The sequence below is a fragment of the Sarcophilus harrisii genome, chromosome 1 (genome assembly GCF_902635505.1).
Source record: "Sarcophilus harrisii chromosome 1, mSarHar1.11, whole genome shotgun sequence".
NCBI lineage: Eukaryota > Metazoa > Chordata > Mammalia > Dasyuromorphia > Dasyuridae > Sarcophilus > Sarcophilus harrisii.
Genome location: NC_045426.1, coordinates 694,901,189 through 694,921,796, shown reverse-complemented (window position 1 = coordinate 694,921,796; position 20,608 = coordinate 694,901,189). Strand labels below are relative to the sequence as shown.

General features: G+C 42.0%; 1 protein-coding gene across 8 annotated transcripts in view; it reads left to right on the top strand.

Annotated features, from left to right (window-relative positions):
* Positions 1 to 20,608, top strand: part of NOS1 (nitric oxide synthase 1) — a 415,858-nt gene that overhangs the window by 379,379 nt on the left and 15,871 nt on the right. For 7 of the 8 annotated variants that reach the window (XR_004231301.1, XM_031948666.1, XM_031948665.1 and 4 more), the window contains 3 exons: positions 8,744 to 8,813; positions 14,373 to 14,462; positions 17,019 to 17,099. Coding sequence is in view for 7 of the 8 variants with exons in the window: in XM_031948666.1 (XP_031804526.1) it covers positions 8,744 to 8,813; positions 14,373 to 14,462; positions 17,019 to 17,099 (241 nt within the window). In the remaining variant the exon portion in view is untranslated. The remainder of the gene's footprint in view (positions 1 to 8,743; positions 8,814 to 14,372; positions 14,463 to 17,018; positions 17,100 to 20,608) is intronic. The other variant, XM_031948667.1, reaches the window with a different exon arrangement.

The following is a 20,608-nucleotide window of genomic DNA, read 5'->3' as shown; positions in this document are numbered from 1 at the left end:
GTAGTCCACACTCATTTCCCAGTGTTCCTTCTCTGGGTGTAGCTGCTTCTGTCCATCATTGATCAATTGAAACTGAGTTAGATCTTCTCTTTGTCGAAGAAATTCATTTCCATCAGAATACGTCCTCATACAATATCGTTGTTGAAGTGTATAATGATCTCCTGGTTCTGCTCATTTCACTTAGCATCAGTTCATGTAAATCTCTCCAAGCCTCTCTGTATTCATCCAACAAGCATTTATTTTAAGAAGCTACTTTGTGTAGCTAGGCTTACAACCAAGAATCACCTACTCAGCAAAACTGAGTATAATCCTTCAGAGGAAAAGGTGGATACTCGATGAAATAGGGGATTTTCGAACATTCATGATAAAAAGAGCAGAGCTGAATGGGAGAGTTGATTTTCAGGAAGCTACTCTGTGCCAGACATCATGTCACATAAGTGAAGGTTTCCATTCCACTCAGTCATCTTCACTGATATGTAAATCCGGCAGATATAGAAAACAAACTCACGATGGTTTGGTAGCTCCTTCCTCAGGGACCATCTGTCTTAAGATACTCACTGTGTCTGTGGGCCTTCTTTGGGCTCTTCACTGCTTTGTGGACAAACTGGTTTCCTGTTCTCACAGGAAGTGGTGAACAACTGCTGACTAGCAGTAAATTTGGGACCTGTGACAGTAGAAAGGAAATGGGGCACGTTGTCTGCTCTTGGTCTCCTTTGGTCAATTGGTCAGCAAGCACTTTATTTTTATTTTGTTTAAATACTAACTATGCTGTAGACACTGTGTTAAGGGCTAGAGATCAAAAAAACAAACAAACAAAACAAGGAAGACCAAAATGTATTCTCTGCCCTCCAGAAGATTTCAGTGTAATCGAGCTTTGGAACAGATATGAATTAGAATTTAATCACAGACTGTTAGAAAGTCTAAGGAAGACTGGGAATCACATAGGAGCTCCTCATTTTACAGAAGGAGAGGAGCAGCTAGGTGCTACTGTAGAGAAAACACCAGTCCCGGAGTCAGTTCAAATAGGACCTCAGACACTTACTAACTGTGTGCCTGGGCAAGTTACTTAACCCCTCAAAAAAAATTTACAGAAGAAGAAACTGAAGTTCAGAATTGCACAGCTGGTAAATGGTGGAGCTGAGACTAGAATCCAGGCCTAATGAAGCTAAATCCAACAAAAGATGTATCACAAGGGGTTGGGAAAGGAAAGAGGGTGAAGGATTAATAAAAATAGAAAGAAAGCTGGACACAGACTTAGAGGACTTGGTTCTGGCCCTGTTTTTTACTACTTTGTAACCTTGGCTCCAGCTTCCTCATCTGTAAAAATGAAAAGGTGGGATTAGATAGCCTCTAAGGTCATTGCAGCTCTAGATCGGTGGTCCGTTGGGGGAGATCTTCATTATCTTCCATGCTTGCACTCTGGGGAGCCAATTAGAAGAATGGAAAAGAAAATCCAGGTGTTAGTCCCCTGCCCAGCGAACTCTAGTGGGATGGCAGCCAAGAAGGGGAAGGAGATGAGCTAGCACAGTCCTAGGCTTGGCCACGGACCATCGAGAAGGAATAGCAGCAGCTAGAGCAGCCTCCCTGGAAGGGTAGCTTTGTTTTTGGAGTCCTCACCAAAGGCGCTGCTATCAGCTCAGGAGAACAGCTTGAGTGAGTCACAGGCAAACCCACCAGCCTATCGTCAGCCCTCCCAGCTTCCCCCCTCTCATGTGAACTGTGCTGATGCCCAATCAGGCTGTAGGGACAGACAGTTACACGGTGCTCCCTTCAGATCCTCTCCATTCCAGTCAAACTGTGTCCTTGCTGTCCCTGGACATGATGCTCCATCTCCTGCCTCTAGTCCTTTTCCAAGATGTTCCTCAGGACAGTAATGTGATCCTACATCATCTCTGTCTTGTACAAACCCTAACTTCCTGCAAGTTCAGCTCAAATGTCACCTGGAGGAGGCTTTTCCTGCTCTCCCCTAACTCTGCCAATTGATACATAACCTTCAATTTACATTGTATGAAAGGAGACAGAAAGATACACATATATACAGAGAGAGACACAGAGACAGAGACATAGAGATACAGAGAGAGAGAGAAAGAGAGAGAGAGAGAGAGAGAGAGAGAGAGACACAGAGAGAGAGACACACAGAGAGAGAGACAGAGAGACAGAGAGAGAGAGAGAGAGAGATACAGAAACAGGCAGAGAGAGAGAGAGAAAGAGAGACAGAGAGAGAGACCAAGGAAATCTATTGTACAAGTTATTGTACAATAGATTCTTTCTATATAGCATATATAGTATACACACATATATTTACACACAGTGTACAATACATTCTCTATACATAGGTATATACATACATTATATATATATATATGTAAACAACACGCAAATATATATATATATATATATATATATCCCAGCTTCAGACCTTATTAGCTGTATAATCCTGAGCAAGTCACTTATTCCGTTTGCCTCAGTTTCCTCACCTGTAAAATGGGGGTAAAAATAGCCTCTCAGGGTTGTTGTAAGGATTAAATTAGATAATAATTGTAAATTACACAGATTATTTATATTATATATTTATCTGTATATTTTACATATTTATTTATTAGATTGTGAGCTCTTGAGAGCAGGAACTATCTATTGCCCAGAACTTAGGACAGTACCTGGCCCGTGGCAGGTGCTTAATGAATGCTTATTGATTAATTATGTACTTTTCTGTGTTCCTGGTTTCTCTCCATGGAATGTGAGTTCCTTGAGGTCAGTCATTCTCATTGTTTTGGGTTTTGGAGCTGGTGTGGGGGTGAGTGAGTGGATGTGGGTACATGTAGCTCTGTGTGGATGTGGATGTGGGTGTGTGTATGTTTGTGTGTGGGCCCGTGTGTGTGTGTGTAGTACATTGCCACAGGAGACAGTGGGTTTCTCTTCTATGAAGTCAGAGGATCATAGATTCCAAACTGGATGACTCTCCAGCCTTCCCAGTGGACAAATGAGGAAACCGAGTCTCAGAGCCCTCACCCCGGCTCTTGAAGTAAAGCCATTTTCTAGGCCAGATGTGAGGACCCTCGAGTTAAAGTTAGAAAGGATCTTGGAGACATGGAGCCCCACTCATTTTGCAGAAGAAACTGGTTAGCCTAAAGGCGAAATGTCTTACTCTAGGTTACAGAGTTTTCAATCCAACAAATATTAAGTGCTACAGTCCCTCGCACCTGTCACAGTACCGGCCACAAAGTGGGCACTTTTAAAATGCATATTTGAATAATTAATGAATGAAAGACTGGCTGTGTAATATGAGGCAAGTCAGATCACCTTCATGGAATCGGTTTCATCAACTGTGGGGTGTTGGGGCAATGGGATAGAGCACCGGGTCTGGTTGAAATTGGGGAGACCTGAATTCAAACTCAGATTCAGATACTTATTAGCTGTGTTGTCCTACACAAGTCCTTGCATCTGTTTGCCTCAGTTTCCTTATCTGTAAAATGGGGCTAATAATAGCATCTGCTTCTCAGGGCTCTTGTGAGGACCAAATGAGAAGAATTGTAAAATACTTAGCACAGTGTCTGACACATGCAAAGTAGTGTCTGAATGTTGGCTTTTATTATTGTCCCCAAGACTGTGATCCTATGATGATGCTAAAGTTTGCATCTACTTTACTCATTGAAGATACAGTTTAAGGAGTTTAATGGGTGTATATTTGAATGGATGGATGGAAGGATGATGAATAAGGATGGATTGAGGACCCGGAGGGGTTATAGCTCCCCTGCTGTCCCCAGTGTTGACTTAAAAAAAAAATAGAAGAATCCTAGGAGAGGATTCCAGAAACATGAGACTTCCTTGTTCCCATGGTTCCCACTGCATTAGTGACTTCATCAGCCAGGGTCAAGGGTTGGGTTACAGGACTTGGAAGCAAACACGGAAAAAGAAAAAGTTTACCATGGGCAATCTGATGGGAATACACACAGCCTTCTGGGTGCCAAAGGAAACCAGAGAAGAGGGTTTTGTTAACCTGAAAGAGTGTAAAGGAACCTGAGGTGATCGATACAGCTTTTTTTCCCCTTGATCTGAAGATGGACAGAATTCCCAGTATGGAGGCTCCTTCCCCCAATGCAGATTTAACCCGTGTACATCTAAAGCTGGCAAAAATCTTGGGGCAACTGTTCCAACTCTCTCAGTTTACAGATTTTGCCCGAAGTTTCACACATTTGGGAAGTAGCACTGCCAAGATTTAAAGGCCGTCCTCTGATTACCTGGCCAATATCTACTGTGGTTTATTATTTTCAAGAGTGATCTGGTGCCATAGGCCGGATCTGAACCTGTTTCCCCCACTCCAGAGAGCCTTTTATCTCCTGTTTGGCCACACAACGCCTCTCTAATAATGATTAATTATTATGATTTAACAATGGGATGGGGGCAGCTAGGTTGCAGAATGGTTAGAGTACTAGCCTTCAAATGAAATAAATAAATGATTCAGAGGGGAAAATTTCAGCTTGCTATAAGGGAAAACTTCCTAAGAACGAAAACTATTCCGAAGAGAAAGGGCTGCCTTGGGATTCCAACTTGCATCATGTAATCCTAAACCCAGAAATCTTTTGATAATAAATAAAGCTTTGGGATTCCGGAATTCTGAATCTTATTTTTAATGTATTAATGCATTTTGTGTATCCTGAAACCATCTGGAAGTCTGAGAATCATGTTTTTCATCATAAAATAAAACAAATACACAGACGTACAAAGGATATGAATTCTACTGGAATCAGTTGGGAATTGTTGATTAATTAGAAAATGCAGTTAATTAGAAACTCCGTGTTGGATCCTTTTCCAAGTGAATAATAACCCCCACCTTCTGAACCAATCTGAATTTTTCATTCATTACAGTTCCTGAAAGGAGCCACACCCCTATTGACACTTTCATATGTCAATATTAACAGCATTTCTCCCAGGAATCCCAGGGAAGTGTCAAAAATAAAGGCAACCCTTACCTAACCATGCCAGTCCTAAAGCTAGTGCTGAAGGAGGACATAGTCCCAGAGGTCTATGATAAAGGAAATGAAGCCCAGAGAGAGAAAAATAACTTAATTTTTCAAATTTAATTTTCAAATTTAATTTTAATAATATTTTTATTTTTTATTTAATAATAATTTAAATTATAGTTGTATATTTTAAAGTTTGCAAAGCGATTGATTATCTCATTTCATCCTCACAACAACCCTGAGAGGTAGATGCTATAATTATCCCCATTTTATGGGTGAAGAAACTGAGATCCATATAATCTCAATGATTTCTTTCTTTCTTTTAAAATTGATTTATCTTTATATTATATTTAATCTGCTCAAAATGTAAAGTTTGCAAAACACTTTATATCTATTTATTTGTTGCTCACATTAACCTTATAGAGGTAAATGATGTTACTAAACCCTATTTTATAGAGAGGGAACAAGGGGCTCATTTGGAATAAAGTGGCTACCCAGAGTCGGGCAGCTGGTTTGAGCCAGAGACAGAATTTTAATCCAACACACAGGATCACAGCCAAACCCTCTCTTTGAACAGAGGGAGAAAGAAGAAATGATTTGGCCACATTGTCTGAGGTGGGATTTGAGTCTGGATGAACACTTTTTTCTTAAATCAGTTGGCCAGCCTGTGTCTTTTAAGCGGGGAGGGGGGGGGGGAAGAGAAGGACTTGGAACCCTGCTCTTTAAACCCCAAATCTAGCCCTTTGCACTTCCCCCTTAAGCATGAGAAATAGGGAGGATTTCTGTTCTGGTGTGGGTGAGATCTAATTGTGAGATCTTGGGATTTTGCTGTTATTATTATTATTATTATTATTAATTAGCATTCTCTTCCACTGCCAGCCTTCTGTGCCAGCCCTGGGGGTCCCAGGAAGCTGCCCCCTCAGCCTCCAACCCTCAGAGAGATGGGGGGAGGAGTGCTGTGAGCCCCAGAAGGGAGAGCTAATGGTACCTCCTGAATCTGCTGCCCCAGGGGCTCAGAGCTAGGCCAGCTGTGCCCCTGGGCATGGCCCCAGGCACTCTCCAAATTCTGGGCTTGTTAAACCCTAGTCCCTCCTTCCTTTCCTAATCAGTGGAGGAGATGGCACTTATTACTACTTACTACTTCAGGAAATGGCTGGGAGAACCCCAGGCCTGCCTTTAGGACAGCACACTTCAATTAGTATCACACTTTTAATGGTGTTTCAAATTAATTGTTTCAGAATTAATTCAGGTGCATGTATATTCATGATTCTTCCCGAAGCCAGTGTTTGGGTTGTGATATTTTAATCTTTACTGCTAAAGAAAATGAGGCACCGGGCTGCTGGGCTGAGGTTATACGGTACAAAGCCAGGCTATAAATTCAAACTGAGAGTTCTAGGGTTCCCCTCAATTTCTCCAATCTGAGCTTGAGGACACACTTAGTAGAGATGCTTCTTAGCTAAGGCAAAACGGTCAGTTTTGCCTTTGTAAAGAAGAGGAGGAGGAGGAGTATGCAAGAGCTAAAGGCAAGAACGTCAGTTTTTTTGGGGGGGTGGGGTTTAGCTGGTATTCTACCCCCAAAAGGAAGGGGGAAAGAATGCCATCTGTGCAATATCCTATGGATGAGAAATGGAGGGAGCGTGGGGAATGGAAAGAGGGGTCTCTGTTATGATTTATTTGCAGAGAAATGCTCTTGGTTCTGACTTGGGGACAGAAAGGTACCATTCTCCTGAGGACACAGAAACTACTGTTATACCTCAGTTTCCCTGCCTCAGTTTCCTTGAATTGTTCCTCTTCAGTTTCCCTGACTCAGTTTCCCTGGTGGCAACCCCCATTAACTGAGATAATTAGGGCTGCAGAGCTCTGGCCACTCTAGCATTCCAAAGAATCATAAAACTCCAGCTGGCTCATCTCAAATGCTTGCTTGGGCATCTCCTGGGCGCAGATTTCCTGTCTCCAAGCTTCTTCACTCCCAACTTATCAGAATTTATGATCCTTCCTTCTTCATCCCCAACCTATCAGAATTAAAAAGTTATGGTCCTTCCTGGAGTTTCCACTCACCAGTGCTCTGCCCCCCACCTTGCCTTTGTTTCCCTGATTGCTGGAGCCCTATAAGAGTCTCTGGAATTACTTGCTGAATGCTTTGAGACAAGAATCCCATTCAAACCGGCTGGCTAATATGGCTTCACCTGTCCTACTCTCCACTATTAAAATATTAAAAACTTCTAATTTCTTTCTTGCCTCAGTTTCTCCAGCATTACATTACAAGGAGCTGAGGCAACCAGAGAGGGTCCCTCCAATGTCTCGTTTAAGTGCTAGGAAATTGTGTTCTGTTCAGTGCTGAGGGAATGGCAAGAAAGGGGGAAAAACCCCAATAAGCTTTTGTACTCCACAAGCTTATATACGATTGTGGGGAGTACAGGGTGGGAAGGAATGGAGGAGAACACAGAGCTTACGAAAGTAAACAAGGGAGTGATGGAGGCAGAGGAGAGTGCCAGAACCTAGAAAACAGGGGAGGAAGGAAAGAACACTTAACTAGAAGACGGGAGAAGGGTTAAAAGCTCCCAACTGCATTAAGATTTTTGGGACGTTCTGTATAACATCATATATAAAATGAATAAATACAGTGTCACTCTTTGCAAACCCTAAAGCCTCACGAAAAATCAGCTCTTTTTGGGAGCAGGGATGGCAAACCTTTGATTTCATTGTCATGTGAAACTCCTAGATCCTTTTGCCCATATAGGTCAGCATCTCCTTAGTTCCTTGTGAGTTAATAGACTATGAAATGACGAGTGTGGGGAGAGGGGGACTTCATGGCTTTTGAGGTCCCTTCCCCACCTAGAGTTATAATGCTATCTCCAATGCTATGATTGATTAACTAGGTCTAGTCATCACTGTCCTGAGTCTCAGGTCTTCATAGTCTCTTGTTGTTGTTGTTGTTGTTGTTGTTGTTCTCCTCCTCTTCCTCCTCCTTCTTCTCCTCCTCCTTCCTCTCTTTTTCCTTCTTCTCCTCCCGACTCTCCTCCTCTTCCTCCTTTTCATCCTCATTTTCTTCTTCTTCATCTTCATCTTTTCCTTCTCCTCCTCCTCTTCCCCTCTTCCTCCCTTTCCTTCTCCTTCTCTTCCTCCTCCTCCCTCTCTTCCTCCTCCTCCCCTCCTCTTCTTCTTCTTTTATTGATTTTCCTCCTCTTCCTCCTTCTCTTCCTTCTCCTCTTCTCTTCCTCTTCCTCCTCCTTCTTTTATTTTTTCTCTTTCTTCTTCTTCTTCATTGTCTTCTTTTTTCTTCTTCTCTCTATATACTTATACACATAATGTGTGAGTATATATATACATATTTCCATGTATGGTATACATATATGTATAGTGTATAGTATAATAATACAGTAGCAGGAGCAGTATTGTGGTTGTGGTTGTGGTAGTAGTGGTTACTGTTGATGGACCAAGAGTAAATTGGGGCCTGGACCACCCAGAGCCTGGGATGAATTTCTGGGGTCAGCTTGAACCTCTTCTTTCCCCTTTCCCAGTTCAGAAGCTTCATTGGGGCAATGGAATATCAGCTCCTTGAGGCATCGGCTGTTCTATTGTTTGGGGATTGTTGCGTTTTCATCATTGATGTAGTTTTGTTTTTTGTATCTCAGTGCTGATTGAGTGATGTCTTGGGATGGTGGGTAAGGATCTTGGGTGAGGAGTGTTGGAGATGGGAGATGGAGTTTTCCTTTCTCCCTGAACAGTTTGAGAGAATTCCCTTCATTACTAACGACCTCTCCCTCTTTTTTATCCCCCAGTCTCTTCAGACCAAATCGAACAGCTTCACCGGAGGTTCAAGCAGCTGAGTGGGAACCAGCTGACCATCCGGTAGGATGCTTATGTGGTCCCTTCCATAGACCTGTTAAGAAATGCCTGATAAGTTTGGGGCATGGGGATGGGGAAGGACGCCCTCTCTTCCCAAATGACGACCTTCAGGACCAGTGCTAGAACATGAGTTCTTCACCACATCTGTGTTCTGGTTTGTGCCAAATGAACCCCTTCTAAGAATTGTACACAAAAGAAAGTACAAAGTATTACAGAGGAAACCAATTATATTGAGTTATCAAAATATGATTAAAGAAATTCACAACCCTAAATTAAGAACTCCAAGCCATCTTAAAGACCCCAAAGCAATCTAAAAAAAAACACCATTAGGGGAGGGAAGGAGCTTAAAGGCATTGCGAGTATATAGGGAAGAGAGAAGAAGAGGGAGAAGGTCACTCTCCTGCTGTCTGAATCAAATGAGGGATCTGAGATCATAGTTTTTGAACTGATTTTATAAGGGAAGGAGCTCAAGTGATTTGCTTAAAGCCACATGGATGATCTGGGGAAGATACCAGGATTGGAAGCCAGATCCTTCAATTCCAGATTCAGCATCTCCTCCCCTGTGCATCCCAGGACGATTAAGATTTGAATCAGTGCTTTGGGAAAATGAATTTATTCCTCAGCAAGAAATCTCCTTAGAAGTAAAACAGAGCTTTTTCACCTGGAGAAGAAAGGATGGTGGAGCCAGTTGGAAATTATAGAAAGACAGGTTTCAATTTAGGTCCAGATGTTAATAGCTTTTCTTTTTGTTTGTTTGTTTATTTTGTTTTTTTCTTGAGGCATTTGGGGTTAAGTGACTTGCCCGGGGTCACACAGCTGGATGTATTAAGTGTCTAAGGTCAAATTTGAACTCAGGGCCTCCTGAATACAGGGCTGGTGCTCTATCCACCACACCACCTAACTGCCCCTGTTATAGCTTTTCAATAAAGAAGCATTACTTTGAGAATGAGCTCCTATCACTGAAGAACTCAAATTCAAACCAACAGTATTTATTAAGCATCTATCTTGTGCAAGGCATTGAGAATCCAAAGACAAAAATTTTTGATGTAGGCAGTGCACCTGTCTCTTGAGGGGACAGGCTTTGATAAAAAGAAAGACTGCCTACCCTCAAACTTACAATCTAACAAGGGAGGGAGAAAACAACATACCAAAAAAGGGCATGAAATGGGGCGGCAGGATAACAAGACCCCAGAAGCCAAAAAAAAAAAAAAGAGGTGTCAGTGAGGATAATTTGGGGGGCAATTAGATGGCAAAGTGGATAGGGCACCAGCCCTGGAGTCAGGAGGACCTGAGTTTAAATTCGGGCTCATACCCTTAAGACTTCCTAGCTGTGTGACTCTAGGCAAGTCACTTAACCCCAGCTGCCTTGATGAAAAAGAAAAAAAAAAATTAGAAGATAATTTAGGTGCGATATCAGGGAAACCTTCCTGACAATAATAAATGGAATGGGCCACTTTGGAAGGCAGGGGAGGCTCTCCCTGAGGGCTGATCACTTGGGCGGGGGTACCATCAAGAGTGTTCTGATTCAGTTACCCCATGGGTACCCGATGCCTTCAGACCTCTTCCCCCTCTGAGATGATGAGATTCCAAGAAAGACTTGAACCTCTTATCTAACTCCAGAATGGCAGAGTTCTATTGATGCCCTAATATATCCCCTCCTCACCCCCAGCTTCAATGGCTCCATCCAACTTCAGGGTATCCTAGCTCCTGAGCCTCCTAACTCACCCAAAGACAAAGGAAAGGGAGCCAATGGCTCCCGGCGCCTGCTCCTTTCTCCTCCCCAGCAGCCAGCTCTGGTACCAATAATTTGACCTTCCTTCTGCTGTCTGATCTCCCTGGGGCCCAGCCCCGGGACCTGGGTGCCTGGCTCATTTTATAAACACCCCAGCAGGAAGAGCGTCTGGTGGCTAGCTGGGAAGCCCATAACACCCTGCTTTGCATAATCTGTCACTCTCCGTGTTCCTCAAGGCCGTAGAGAACAATTATCCCCAGAGCTGTCACCCCAGGGATGACAGGACAGAGCTACAGGCAACAGAAGGAGGAGGAGGAGGAGGAGGTGGAATCCTTCAGGGACTTAACCCCCTCCCTCCCTTCTTTCTCTCCCTTCTTAGGATGCCTCCAGAGCAGAAAGCTTTATCCAGAGGCATGTGTTTTATTTTATACCCTCATCAGGAAGCCCTTATTAAGCACCTGTGGAGAGGGAAGGAGCCTTTCTATCTTTAGTGCCTCACACAGTTCCTGTACATAGTAAATACTTAAGAAATCCATGTTCATTGACCTTGGATGCACTGTGATGGGTCTGGAGGATACAGAGACCAAAGTGAGTCGGCTCTCAAGTTGTTGTCTTTACTCAAGGAAGGACCAGCACTTAAATTTATAGAATATTTACAAAATATCCCAGGAATGATAATCCGAGCTGGCAATGCTATAATACATTAAGATTTTCTAAGCACTTTTACACATATTTTTTCATTTGATCCTCACAGCAATCTTAGGAAGGGGAGATTATTGTTATCCCTATTTTACAGATGAGAAAACAGAGACATACAGATAAAGTGACTTACTTGGAATCACTCAGCTGTTAAATGAACAAGTCCTAATTTGAACTCGGGTCTTACTGATGCCAGGTCCAGCCTTCTATCACCTTGATGCCAGGAGAATGAATTAAGGAAAGTTCCTTGATTATGGGGACATTTCAATTATACATGTACTGAGCCTGGCATATAGTAGGTGCTTAATAAATGCCTGTTGAATTGAATTAAACCAAATATCTTCCAGTCATCAGGCTCTTTCTCCCAAAGAAAACAAGTTCAACCCTCTAATAATAGTGGATGATGGAAAGAAAGCTCAGGAACAGAAGTATTTTGAATGAGGAGAAGGGTAGAAGGAAGGGGAAGGACAGAAGATGGGTATAGAGTAAGTAAATTACATGGCAACTGCCCTCAAGGATCTCATTCTAATTTGGAAGAGTATTAGAACTTTTGCCAAAAGGTTTTTAAACGTTAAAGAATTTTTGCTGTATACAAGTTATTGCGAAATGTGTTCCCTGGGTGAGGAACATGGATGTCCAGTGTCATTCTTGTTCATTTCTCCTTGGCTCTTCCATAGATAGCCGACATCAATTAAGTCCATCAATAAGCATTTATCAAATGCCTACTATGTGCCAAACACTGTATATAGAAAGACAAGAGACAGTCCCTGCCCTCACAGTACTCTCGGCCTGATGGGCAAGACAACAGGCCAACAACTCTGTCCATCCAATCATGGGCTGGATGCCTTCCGGCCTCTGGTCCTCGTGGTCTCACAGCTGGTCCCACAGCTGGTCCCTGGGCTAGTTGCCTTCCTTCTTAATGCCTACTGAGTCTTTTTCCTCTGCCTAGTAAATGACCAGCCCAGAGTGAGAAGTTGAGGAGCAACTTGTGCAAATGGGCATCCTGGGCCAGGGGGGAACTCTGGATCAGGAGGCCTGGGATCTCAATGGCATCCAAGTTATGATGTCAAGAAGCTCAAGTGTCTTTATCGTCATCTAGAAAAAGAGGGAATGGGATTGGCTGACCTTCAAGGCCCCTCCCAGCTCTAACATCCCCTGTTCTAAGGCCTTCCCTGTTCTCATATTCCCAGTCCTAAGGCTCCTCTCAGCTTTAATGTTGTATAATAATACTCACTCTCAGTTATTATTGCTGAGCTTCATGAAGGACTTTCCTCATAACATCCATATCAAACAGGCACTAAAAGCATTCTTATACTCATTTTACAGGTGAGGAAACTGAGGCACAGAGAGGCTAAGGAACAAGTTTCTACTGCCATAGATGCATTAGATATTAGACAGAGATAGATATATTTCCCAGAAAATCTTCCTGGTGCTCCCACAGATATATTAGAGATGGATTTCAAAGCCAGATCTCTCCTAGTCTAAGGCTGGAAAGTCCTACAGAGATTCTCAAAAGGGGAATATCCTCACTGGGGCTGGAGTAAGCAGCCCAGAAAATCTTTCTGGAGAAGGCAAGATTAGTATTGGGAGACAAATAATTGGCAGCACTGCCCCCACTCAAAAATCAGACCCAGGGATCTAATCTACCAGTAAGGAAGTGACTTCTCTCTGGTGCTCTTTTCTTATTTCGGGGTGCTGGGAAATGGGTGGGAAGGAGAAACATCTCAGAACCCTAAAGATGAAGGAATTTTGTGCTCTTGGTTCTCTGATCATCCTTCCAGGGGCTTTGGGGTTTGTGCCTTTCTCCACCTCTCTCCTTCCCCCATAATGAGACTGAGCATCAAGTTGAGCATTTAAAACAATCCCTTCTTGCACCTCAAATTCCACACTTTGGTTCCCTGTGGTTGCAGGATCAGTGAGAAGCCAGTTGGGTTCAGAAATAAGGACAAAGAATAGGCTTCCTTGTTGATCTGACCACCATGTGGTAAATACCATTTACCCTGAAGCCAGAGTGGTAAGAACTGACAAATAGTTCCCATATCTGCCTGTTCCTCTCTCCTCAGCAACTCTTCCACCACCACCACCCCAACCCCTGGAAGCAGATTACAAATCTATAGGGGGGCCTAGACCCAGGCCAATGATGTCCCAATTTAAGTCACCTCAAAGAAATAGAAAAGTGGAAGGAGTGCTGATTTGTAGTCAAAGGACCTGAGTTCAAAATCTACCTCTTCCTCTTATTTGTGAGAGCTTGGGTAAGATGCTTGACCACTCTGGACTTCAGTTTCCTGAGTTAGATTAGATGATCTTTGAAAACCATTCAATCTATGTTCTTCTAGAACCTAGTCATGTGATGAAAATAACTGGCCCTGGAACCCAGAACTGAGAGCAGTGGGTAAAAGGTACAAAGAAGACTTTGGACTTGATGTCAGAAAAAGTTTCCTAACAATAAGAGCTGTTAAAACAAAACAAACAAACAAATGAATAAAACAATGAGAACTGTTCCAAAGTGAAGTGGGCAGACTGGGAAAGTAGTGGTTCCCTCTTATTGGAAATCTTCAAGCAAATATGGGATGGACTGCTTTTGCGGGGATACTATTGGCTAATTTCTTTTCACTTATTGGTTGGACAAACGCACTAGCACTAAATCCAGACAACTAGGTTCAAATGCCCCTCTCTGATGCTCACTACCTGGGTTTTCAAAGGCAATATATGATGAAACTGATAAATATCATATATACTCCATTGATTTCCTCCAAATGTCAAGAAAAAACAAAGAAGCCTCCCAGCATAGTCACTTCCAGGGATGAGTTGATGGAAAGACATGAGTTTGAGGCACACAGGAGGGATGGGGCTGTCACCTGTACTACTGGAGCATTGGAATCAGGAAGAACTCAGACCTGCTGAGCTATCCTACCTGGTTATCCTACCTTGGTATGGAAAGCAGCGGATACAAGGAAGTGGCAGCTGAGATAGAGGGATAAGAGATTTGGAAGAAAGGAAGCAGGGGCTGGGAAGCTCAGTAAAATTTGGCATTCTAAGAAATATGTGCCAAGTGTATGCAAAATAGCATCTGCTAGAGACGGCGGGGGCGGCTTTGAAAGTCAATAACTAGACATATTTTTTTGTCATAGAACAAGAAGAACCCAGCTCACGTGGATGGCCACCAGACAAAGCAGCTGGGCTTTCAATCACAGCTCCCTACAGACAGATATGTTCACAAGGTTCATTTTCCCCCAAAACTTACAGAGCTAAGATTTAGCTTTGTTCTGGTTGTTTCCCTCAATCTACGAACATGCTACAGACTTTCTAGATCAGCCCCGTGGTCTGTGCTCCATCTAACGCTGAAGGCAGAGGACCATAGATTTATAATTAGAAGGAGGACCTAAAAGGCTCCTCATTTTACAAAGAAGGAAACAAACCAGGAAAGTGAACTAGCAAGTGTAGGAGGCAGTGTTTGAACCCATACCTTCTTGACTGTTAGTCCTTTCCTTTATATGAGGAGGCTTCAATTCAGTTCTGGCAAGCAGTCAATGTGCACTTCCCAAGGTTAGGAATCCATCACTGATTCAGAGCTGAAAAAGCCTGTGGAAGTCATCTAGTCCCCCCATCTTCCAGATGATGAAACTCATGAGTCTCAGAGGGGGTTGTAATTTGTCTAAGGTCACACAGGAAGTAAATATCAGAATCAGGATTTGAAGCGATGACATGTGGCTGGCTTCAAACCTTGCAGTATTTCATGGTTCCAATTCCCTGTTTTCCCTAATCATTTATCACAGGTCAATCACTCATGAATTTATCTAAATCACAAAATTTCTCCTTTGAAATCTATGTCACTTTTCCTGTGACAATGAACAATGCGTAGAAATTTGGCCTCTGAGTTTAAAAAACCTATATTCAAATTTACTTCTGAGTCATATTAGTTATATGATCCTGGGCAAGTCACTTATCTTCAATTGCCTCACCTCATCAAAAAAAAAAAAAAAAAGATTTTAAGATACAAAGTAGATGCTGCTCTGCCTTGGTAGAGAGAATCTCCTGACCTGGAGTTTTCTACACAGGTTTATACCCTCTGCCCCCTCCCCCTCAAGTACCATTCCAGGAAAAAAGTCACCTACCCACCACATGAAGCATATTTAATTAATGGTCATGGCCAGCCCCACAAAGGATTTATTCAGTCATCTCTGATTCTTTATGATCCCATTTGAGGTTTACTTGAAAAAGATACGGGAGTGGTTTGCCATTTCCTTTTCTAGCTCATTTTACACATAAGGAAACAGAGGCAAATGGGACTAAGTGACTTGCCCAGGGTCACCGAGCTAGATGAATCTGAAGCAAATTTGAGCTCAGGAAGATGAATCTTTTATCTACTTCAACATCTAGCTGCCTCTATAATTAAATGCCAATAATATTAATTTATGGTTTTCTGAGTGGAAAGCGGGGAGGGGAGAAACGGGCAGAGACAAAAATCTGGCTGTGTGGAAGGAAATTATCCCAACTGTCAACAGTATCCAAAAGTCAGTGGTGGACTAATCCATTCCAGTGATTCTCAAAGTATGGTCTAGAGTAGCCTAGGGAATCTCTGAAACCCTTTTAGAGGGTCTACAAATTCAAAAATAGTTTTTATTTCCCATATGGTAAATATCTATAAATATAACCCAGATAAACAAAACCACTTTGGAGAGACCCTCAATAATTTTTAATAGGATAAAGATACTGAAAACAAAAGTTTGAGAACCACTGCATTAGACCATACGCAAGCTGAGGAAAGGGACCATTTTTGCTTTTCTTTGCTCCTTCGGTGCTTAACACAGTATTGGACACACAGTGGGCATTTAAATGTCTTGATTTGACTCCTCTCCAGAGGTCTTCAACAAAAAGCTTTCTCCACTTCTAAAACCATGAACTCTGACCAACTCAACTCAGACATTCTGGGGTCAGTTTACTCCCTTTTGGCTCTATTCATTATTCCTGTAACACTGTGGACCAAAGTGCCCCTCCCTGGCCACCTGTCTTCCCCTTTAGAACAAAAGCCCTTTAAGGGGAGGAGGAAGGACTGTCTGATTTTGTATTTGTGTCTTCTGTGTTTAGCAAGATGATGAAGTAGATAAAGAGCCAGATCTGGAACCAGGAAGGATCCAGCCTCGGACACTTCCTAACTGGGTAACCCTAAGCAAATCATTTAACTCTATTTGCCTCTGTTTCTTCATCTGTAAAATGAACTGGAGAAGGAAATGGCAACGCATTCCAATATCTTTGCCGAGAAGGCCCAAATGGGGTCACCCAAGAGTCAGATATAACTAAAAAATGACTGAACATCACAAGAACAACAAATGCTTATTTATTCATTTATTCATTCACTTATCCATTCATTTATTCAGACTCTAGAGGAGATTCCAGTTCAAGGACAAATTAGATTGTTTGGTCTCTGAGGTTCTTTTCAGTTCTCAGATTCTATGATACTATTTGGTATACAATAGGCACTTCATAAATTCCAATTGACTGGGTGTTTCCATTTGACTTTAAACTGCTGTCCTGGGACCCACAATAATGGTTAAAAACAGAAACACAAAAAGGCAGCTAGCTGGTGCAGCGGATAGAACCCTGGCCTTGGAATCTGAATTCAAATCCACCCTCAGACACTTAATACTTACTAGCTGTGTGACCTTGCATAAGTCATATAACCTCAATTCCCTCAAGACAACAACAACTAACTAGAACAAATGACAGAAGACATGATCTGATATGTCTCTCTTCTTGGTCTTTTCTTTTGAAACCAGCAAAGAAAACTTTAACAACATCCCTGACCTGGAGCTCAACCCAATCAGATCCAAAATCATCCGTGCCTTCTTTGACAACAGGTAAGAGCTCTTGGCTGGTTTATCAGGTTAATGAATTTGAATTCTTATGATCATCAATCATCAATCAACTAATATCATCAACAGCAATTATATGACCTGTAAATTTTTTTTCAAAGCATCTTCCATCCCTGATAGATCCATGTTCCCCAAGTCAACAAGAGATAATTATAAGGGGTATTATTATTTCCATTTTATTTGTGAAGTTATCTCAGCAAGTGCCTTGGAGGTCAAGTGTGATTGTATTGGGATTTGCCCAGTATTATGGTAATAACTGATGACTACATAGAGCTGTCAAATGCAAACTGCTTAACCTGTTTCTTCAGGGGCAGCAAGATAACACAGTAGATAAGAGAGAAGGTCAGGAGTCAGGAAGAGATGAATCTGAATCCCTCCTTGGGATTAGCTGGCAACCAACTGGTTGTGTTGATTTTCTCTCAGCCTCAGTTTCTTCATCTGTAAAATAAGGATAATAATAGCATCTATCTTGAAGGATTATTATGAGGATAAAAAGAATAATGAATGTCAAAGTTCTACAAACCTTAATACCTTATGCAGATTGTCCCAGAGCTCTCAGTAAAGTTTTAAGCCTTGATAGTTTTTAAGCTAAACTGAGACTTTTGGGACAACGTGTCAATAGCTATTTTCTTGTTTGGACATCTAAGTGGTGCTATAGTAGATAGAACACTCAGCCTGGAGTCCGAGAAAGACCTGAATTCAAATCCAATCTCAGACACTTAGTAGCTATATGACCTTGGATGAGTCACTTATTCCTATTTGCCTCAGTTTACTTATCTGTAAAATGAGCTGGAAAAGGAAATGGCAAGCCACTTCAGTATCTCTGCCAAGAAAATCAAAAAAGGGATTACAAAGAGTCAGACATGACTAAATGACAACAACAATCTCATTTGAGTCCTAGGAAGGAATACCACAAGTATTAAGTTCATTTTAAAGATAAGAAAACCTCAGGAAAGTTGTGTCAGGTAAATTGTAGGAGAGGTTCTTTTTCAGGTGTGGATAGATTAGGTTGAGGGGACTTGGGATCCCCCAAATCCTATGAATAAATTTCAGGATCTCTATGAACCTGGATGGGAAAAAAAAATTCCATCTTCATTTTCATAATCCCTAACTAAAATTTAGCATTTTCTTCAATTATTTAAAAACACAATTGTGAGGAGGGACCTTGGGCTCCATCAGAAAGTTGGAGAAGTCCAGACCAGATTAGTTGCCGAGATCCTTTTCAACTGAGTCAATGTGTGTAGCTGTCCGTGGTACCCAAATCAGGGGTAGAGGATTTGAACCTGTCCCTGACTCCAAAGCCAGATTCTACCCTCTGCACCATACTGCTTCCTCCAGGATTATATAGCTAATAAGTAACCCATCATCTATACCTATGTTTTGAAAATAAAAACCTATAATTTAAAAAATATATATTTTCCCAATTACATGTAAAGGCAATTTAAAAAAATTATTATTATAACTTTTTATTGACAAAACATACGCATGGGTAATTTTTCAACACTGACCCTTGCAAACACTTCTGTTCCAACTTTTCCCCTCCTTCCCCTCCCCCCCCCCAGATGGCAGGCAGTCCCATACATGTTAAACAGGTTAAAGTATATGGGACTCAAGTAAGATCACATACATAAAGTGCTTTGCAAACTTTAAAGCACTATGTAAATGTCAGTTATTATTATTAGCAGTAATAATAGCTAGCATTCACATAGCATTGTGGGAAAGGCAATCAGGGTTAAACAATTCGTCCAGAGGTCACATTGTTTTGTAAATAAGTGTCTAAGATCAGATTTGAACTCAGGTCTTCCTCACCCCAGGGCTGGTGCTAGATCCACCTGCCATTTACTTGCCCCATTTAAATAGTATTTTAAGGTTTACAAAGTGATTTACAAATATTATATTATTGGGAGGTGATGTAACTTACTATTTACCTGACACAGCCCTGGTTTCTTCATCTGTAAAGTGATGTTGGTACTTAGAGTACTCATTTCACAAAGTTTTTATGGGGTTCAAATGAGATAAAATTTCACCCATTTCATAATGGGGAAACTGAGGCAGACAATGGTTAAGTGATGTAGCCAGGGTGACACAGCTAGTACCAGAGGCAGAATTCTTACGCAACTCTTCCCAATTCTTCTTTGCTGCCTAGTTTTCTCCAGTAGCAGCTGCTCTGATGGAGCCAGATCTAGGAATACTAGACCTGGTTCATTAGATCCTTCTGGAAAAAGAGCAAAGAAGATTTTTTTTTTCTTTTCTTTTCTTTTTTTTATTTAATAGCCTTTTATTTACAGGATATATACATGGGTAACTTTACAGCATTAACAATTGCCAAACCTCTTGTTCCAATTTTTCACCTCTTACCCCCCCCCCACCCCCTCCCCTAGATGGCAGGATGACCAGTAGATGTTAAATATATTAAAATATAAATTAGATACACAATAAGTATACCTGACCAAAACGTTATTTTGCTGTAGAAAAAGAATCAGACTCTGAAATAGTGTACAATTAGCTTGGAGCACAGAAGATTTAATAATTTCTTCTCTGGTCTCCACATAAAGAAACAGGAGGAAAAGATAAGGAAAAAAAGAAGGAAGAACCAGCTTATTCTGGGGACAAAAACGTCTACTATATTTATCCTGCATTTGCTTAACTATGTTCACGTCTCCCCCCACTAGAAAGGAAGCTCCTTGAGGATAGAGGCTGTTCTGTTCTGCCTTTATATCCCTGGCATTTAGCCCAGTGCCTGGCACATAGTAGGCATTTGATAAGCTTGTTGGTTGATTTGTGATCCATTAAGTCCCTAACTGTACTTTGAGACAATGGAAGCCCTGCCTGGGGAGATTTCTTCAAAATGGAGGAAAATTAGAAGGGAAAAAGAAGGACTGTTTCCCTAGCCCCAGAGACCTAGGAGACGCTTGTTTAACAGCGATAAGAGTAGGAGTGAATAGCCCAGTGGGTGGGGAAGGCAGTGCTAGGAGGTGCCGGCAGACATAACCACTTTTAGGTCGCACCTTAGCCCAGGGGGGTTTTCACTTTTAAATGGGTCACTCGCCCCTCCGGCTGGAAGGGACCTCTTCTCAGGAAAAGAAAATACTTATTATTGCAGGGTTACAAAGGAAACCAATTACTGGGAAATACAGTTAGCCAAAGTTGACAGACTCCAGCCTAAGAACCCCAGCGGGGGTGAGGAGGGAAAGACAAAAGAGTGAGAGAAAGGGGAGAGGTAAGGGCAAGACGGAGAGACAGATACACAGAGAGAGAGACACTGAGGCAGAGAGAGAAAGGAAGAGACAAGAAGGAGAGGGGGAGAGACAGAGACAGAAACATAGAGAAAGGATAAGGGAGAGATAGACTGATAAAGATGGAGATGGAGAGAGACAGAAAGAGAAAGAGAGAGACAAGGAGAAGAGGGGAGAGACTGATAAAGATGGGACAGAGATAAACAGAAAGAGAAAGAGAGACAAGGGGAAGGGGGGGCGGGAGACACTGATAAAGAT